Source organism: Morone saxatilis, unplaced genomic scaffold (assembly GCF_004916995.1).
Source record: "Morone saxatilis isolate NCDOM2014 unplaced genomic scaffold, NCSU_SB_2.0 Contig10, whole genome shotgun sequence".
Lineage (NCBI taxonomy): Eukaryota > Metazoa > Chordata > Actinopteri > Moronidae > Morone > Morone saxatilis.
Window position 1 is genome coordinate 7,318,866 of NW_023339652.1, and position 6,000 is coordinate 7,324,865.

At 39.9% G+C, this 6,000-nt stretch overlaps 1 protein-coding gene across 1 annotated transcript in view; it reads right to left on the reverse strand.

The window, feature by feature from the left end:
* cacna2d1a (calcium channel, voltage-dependent, alpha 2/delta subunit 1a) overlaps positions 1-6,000 on the reverse strand; it is an 85,402-nt gene that overhangs the window by 65,244 nt on the left and 14,158 nt on the right. The window contains exons 2-3 of the mRNA XM_035674351.1: positions 3,437-3,518; positions 1,462-1,578 (exon numbers count right to left, since the gene is read on the reverse strand). Of these exons, the coding sequence (XP_035530244.1) occupies positions 1,462-1,578; positions 3,437-3,518 (199 nt within the window). The remainder of the gene's footprint in view (positions 1-1,461; positions 1,579-3,436; positions 3,519-6,000) is intronic.

Below are 6,000 nucleotides of genomic sequence, written 5' to 3' on the forward strand. Positions count from 1 at the left end.
TCCCTCGCTGTTTTCAGACTTCCAGCAAAGAGCTAAACAACTGTTATTAACTTGAGCAGTTGAAATACACAGCAGATGGTGTTGATAAAATGGAAGAATGGAGCCTGTAGTTTAACATCTCTATTCCGCTGCCATCAAGTCACTGAGCAGTCGTATCTCTCTCCCAAGGTGCGACACAACAACACCAAAAACTAATTGTCCCTCATCCCCGGGCAATTATTGGAATGTAAGAAAAACAAAATGCTTGGCTGGATTGATGGGGTAATCAATGACAACGTAACTATGGTAACGTGCTGTGTGACTTTAATTGGATATTTCTGGCTCTTGGACCCAGATTGATGGAGCCTGGGAGAGCCCGGAGATCCTAATTCAGTTGGCCAGATACTGTTGTGTTTAAACTAAGGAGCAGTGAAAGGTTGGATGGATCAATTTAGCTTGTTGTCCTTTGTAACTACATGCAAAACAGAGCCACACTAGCAGCTCGCTTACTTAGGCTGCTAACATCAGCATGCTTACATGCTCACAATAAAGTAACTAGGATTTATCCTCTAAGCACCCTGAATGTTTGTAGAAAGTTCCCTGGCAATCTATTAAATAGCTGTTGAGATATTTCAGTCCCACGGACCCAGCTGATCAGCATCTTCATCCCTGGAGTTACGTAGCTAGCATGGCTAAAAAAAGTGACGAATGAAGCAAACATAATGTTGTCAAAAGGTTGTACACTATAAACTGAATAACGATAGGTGTTCTGTTTGGCTAACACGAACAAAGGAACCAATTCAGACACAGCTCTTCCAAGGTCTCTGAATTGTCTAGTCAGCCTGTCAACAAGGAAGAGTTCCGCTACATGTGGTGAAAACTGTCAGAAACACTTCACTACAAAATGAAAGCATTTCTGTTCTGACAAAAGACCTATGAAAAGCAGCCTGTATGGATAAGGTATGAGGGCAGACTCGGCCTGGTCACAGGAAAGACGAAGGATTCCTGAAAGTTGATACTAAACAGGGTCATCGGTAAAAATACATTTTCAGAAAAGCAAAGTGATACAACACATACACACACAATGAAATCTTAGCATTTTGGCATGTTGCAACCCAGACTGGTAACTTTGAATTAAGTCATCTAGCTGGAGGATGTCTGCTTATATTGGATCAGTAGATGGCCTGAAGCAGTGGCTGCGTTCCAGTGTCTGTTCTGATGTGAAATGAGGAGAAGCAGACTGTTTCTGTGCGTTTCCTCTCGGCACTGTGCTTGGAGAGATGCTGGACCTGATCTCAGAAACAGAATCATTTCGCAACATAATTTGCATTTTATGTTCCTATCTCAAACTCAAACTCAAAAAGAAATAAACAGCTTTTAATGGTCAAGTTGATAACAAGAAGAAGCAATAACCAAATTCCTTCTCTGCTCAAGAAGCAGTGCTGCCACAAGATAATTTATGTGTTAGGAGGTCACACTCACCTTTAAGGCTTCAGAGCGGTTAGCCAGGAGTTTCTCAATATTCCCAGCTGCTGTCGCCACCAGTTCCCTTGCATTGTTGGACTCCACGGTGAAGTGAGGACTGTGTTTATGATATATCTGAAACAATTAGTGAACAAGAGCAGAGGTCAGGGGTCAGAGGTGAGCAAAACTTAAACTGAAAAAATCTATATGTCCTTCATAAAAGTCGTCATCAGTAACTCGGCATAACCAGACTGGAATGGAGGGTGTGGTCCATCCCCAAAATCATAATGTCAACCTATAGTTTGGTATATATAGCCAATATTTTCACATAAACGTGTAGTGCAAAACTATGTGTCATTTATATGTCCCCCAAGCACTTGATCCCTTTCAGCAGATATGCCCACACAGGGATAATCACTTGGTCGTCATCAGATACGAACATACTGCAGAGATGTGATCATTTTTTAAAAGGATCTTCCTCAAGTTTTCTCAGTCTTCAGATATTTTCTATCCACAGATGTCCTGCGTTTGAGGCTGAGAATGTTACTTTGCATCAGCGGTCGTCTTCTACTCGTCATCAGACCTCACTGACCAAAGCACAGTGATTTAAAAAAGGAAGCTACATGTCCACTGATTAAATTGAGATGTCGGGTTATGTAACCAGACCATTTACTGTTCCAGCAAAAGAAATAAGAAACACAAATGCCAAACAGCCAATTATTTAGCAGCCTAGAGGGATTTCATTGTCCGACATTCAAACCACAGAACTGAGGCGTGTTCATGTATTTGTCTTCATCCTCCAGGCGTCCGATGGATTTTGCTTTAATGCAAGAGAAATAATAATAGTAATACTACTGAATTTTAGATTTTGACTATGTTATATGACAGTATGCAGGATGATTTCCTTGGAATTCCTATATTTAATCTGGATGTTGTGCTCATGTTATAATGTGGTTTATGGGGTGTCCCAGTGACAAATAAATGGTGTCTACCAATAACAATATTTAAAGGCATTTCAGTTGTAATTTACAGGATGAACTGTACTAACAATGAGAATCATTTCTCCACATCTATTAACTTGCTAGCTGCATAACCCTTTAAATTCTAAATGCTGTGTTAAGTACATTTTGGTTAAACAAGGGTGTCGCCAAAAGCAAAATCTTCTACAGCAACATTGAGGATTCAGTTCCACAAAATATTGACACATCTAATTCTCATTTCTGCTCGCATATCGTGTCACCACATCAAATAAATTTTTTTTTGTAATGATCTTAGTGATGCTTTAAAGCCCTGACTGATTTCATTCTCAAAGGGAGTGGGGAGCAAGAGTGCCAGATGCATTATGTCAATCAATGTGCATCTAAAAAGCTTCTTCTCTTTTATCAGATGTGGGCTTGTGCATGTGTGGGTGTGTGAGTGTGTGTGCAAAGACCGTGGCCATCACGGTATAGTCGTGACACTGATCTTATCTGAGCGTGTATATTGGGCTGGCAGAATGAAATGATGCAGCATTGGGTCTAATGAGCAGATACTATATATAGACTGGTGATGTGTTGTGACAGCTGACGATGTGCAAGGAGGGTTAATGAGAGTAAGAAAAGTAAGTGGCAGAAAGTACACACGATAATTGTTGACAGTACTAAATCTGTGTAATTGTTTTATTTAAAGTTAAAATTAAGTTAAAATGTAATTAGCTAGGAAATCAATATATATATCTCCATTGTGTTTGTTTATTTATTTGTGTTCTTGTGTAGTAGCACCGCCTACAACAGTGTTCTCCAGTCTTCTGACAATGTTGATACTGGTGATTACTGGTGGTGATACTGGTAGATATTAACTGGTGCAATATAAGGGGGCACTAAAAATAGAGCAGCTGACCAGCTTAAAGGCCAACGTTTAGTACCATTTGTGTGTTTCTGACAACTCCCTATAACATTTTTATTTTTCTGTGATTGTGTGTGTGTGTGTGTGTGTGTGTGAAAGTCATGCTTACCTGTATAAGGTTCTTCATACCACTGGCTGTATCTGTTAATGTGATCAACTCTTTTTGCATCTGGTCCACCCATTCCTTTATTCTAAGAACACAAAGAACAATCAATTAGCCAACTGATCCCCATGTAATGCAAATCTTCCAATTGACTTGTACAGTCTAAAATATATTCGTTGAGCTGCTCTAATCTCATTCAGCCCAGAGTACAGCCCACGAGATCACATGACCTCAGCCAAGTATTACTGCTTACTATCACAATATGCTAAAAAAACTGTATAGATTGAAGGGAGGGGAAGCATGAAATAATAATGTTTAACAGTTAAGTGAATACATTGCTCTACTCCAACATGAACTGTGCATTAAGGCGAGAGCTATTCATAGTTTGTCAGCATGAGAGTGACACATCCTCGGGGGTGAGATGTTGGTTAATGTATTATTCTGATGAGAAAGAGGACAGAAAGGAAAGAGAAAGAGACAGAAGGGACAAGAGAAACAAACATAATTTATTAGAGTTTAAAATTTCTTTTACATAACTTTTTTTCACACACAAGTAAAAATATATTTTAATGTTGCATCTTAAAAAGCGCAGCATCAAGAACTACTAGTAGTATGCTATGACCCCTGTGTGAATGTATGTGTGTCTAAAAACATCTAAAAAACAATCACCAGGATGTCTAAACTGCTATAAATTAATGTTATGTGCTGTAACTTAGCCATGAGGTTTTTAAGGACACCTGTTCCATAAATGGAATCCCTGACATTGAGTTCAGTTCAGGCTATGTGCGGGCATGCATGAGTGTGCATGGTGTCTATGTGAGACCATACCCACTATACCCCATCACTGTCAAAACACCAATGACTCTCTTTCCTTGGCAGGTGAGATGTGACACAGCTACACACGCAGGGATGGACTGTGATAAGAATTCAGGCTGGGAATCCAATGTCAGTCCAGGTTCTCCACATTCTCTCCATTCACAACAGACAACGTATAAAAAAAAGTGTAAAAACATCACATTGTGGTTTTAAAGGGGGTGCCAAAACGATTTGCTTTTTATATTTTGGTTTAGGTTAGCTGCTTCCAGTGTTTGAACTTACTATACAAACATGACAGCAAAAGCAATGTCTACAAATCCCTATTGTAACCACAATACTCAACCTCCTGCTGCTCAACAACACAACATGTTCTGAACCCTCTGAAAACAATACACTGTAAGTACACCTAACCATCCCACCCCCCAGCTCTTTTACAACAACCAATAAAAAATACATGACATAATCCATAAAGCAAATTACCCATTCTCCCCCACAGTGAGAGTCAACTTTGTCACCTTCCACATGGCTGAGGGGCCTTTGACATACGAACCCCGTCTATGTTATCGTATTTAAAAAAATACAGTGTAATGTGAGCAGGGTTGGCTCATGCTGGAAATGCATAGCATAGCAGCCACATATATTTAGACTTCTGAGAGACAGCTGAGGGCAGATATAGGATGGGCTCTTTCTATCCCCTATACAAACACATGCACATATATTAATACAACAAAGAGTAGATGCTGACTACTGTATACAGGGCCAACTCCAGGGTCAAGATAAGGTCCACTAACCATAGTGAGCAGGTGTGTATTAGGGTTGTTATGCACATGACTTTTTCAAATAGGCCCAGCTGGCCTAAAGCAAGAAGGGTGGGCCAGTACAACAGGTGTCTAATACAAAAATGGTGAGTGTGTGTGGGTATGTAATTATGCTTCATGAAAGGAGGTTCATTATTTGTCCACTGTTTCAACAAATGGTCACTTTGAATCCTTTTTCTTTCCCCAACACATTTTCTAAAAGTACTACAGCATATTCTCATCACATCTACTGTAATTGTGAGCCATTTAGTGTTAGAGAACACACATCCCAAGTTTCTGATCCAAGTTAAGCATGGACTGCTCTGGTCATGAACTAGCTGACACTAATCCTGTGTTTGCAGAGCTTCTTCCCTAATGAGGAGAGGACAGCAACAATAAAACACGATCCAGGGAAAGTGCCTAACTACACTAGTTTTGGTTAAAAGGGATTAGTTCCTTCACTTGTCTGCAGCAGCTTGGATGTTTCTACATCAGGTGAGCTTGTAATATAATCAAATTCACTGGCTAATGCTACTTTATTTGAGCCAGGATTTTGAAAACTCTCTAATCTTGGTTTATTACAGTCTCCTGGGTAAAAACTGAAAGGCTAAACAGTGTTCTGATTAGCCACTTCCACAAATAACCATCTTCCTCTTATCAGTAAAAGGGCATTCATTCCATGCATAACACCAGGATGTGTGACCTCCTCATACGTGATGAAAGAGTTTACTGTACTTTTCTTCAAGAATAGAAGCAGACTATGAAAATGGTATTTAAAGAAAAGTGCAAAAAAAAAAAACTACAAAAACATATGATGAGAGGATGGAAACTTCGAGCAGGACATGGAAAAATGAGATAGCATCATTATCCCCTCCCATGCTCAGCTCCAAATTCTGCCCCTCTGCCCCCCCCCCTTCTCACTCTCTCTCCCCTTCTCCTCAGGGAAATTGTAGAGGG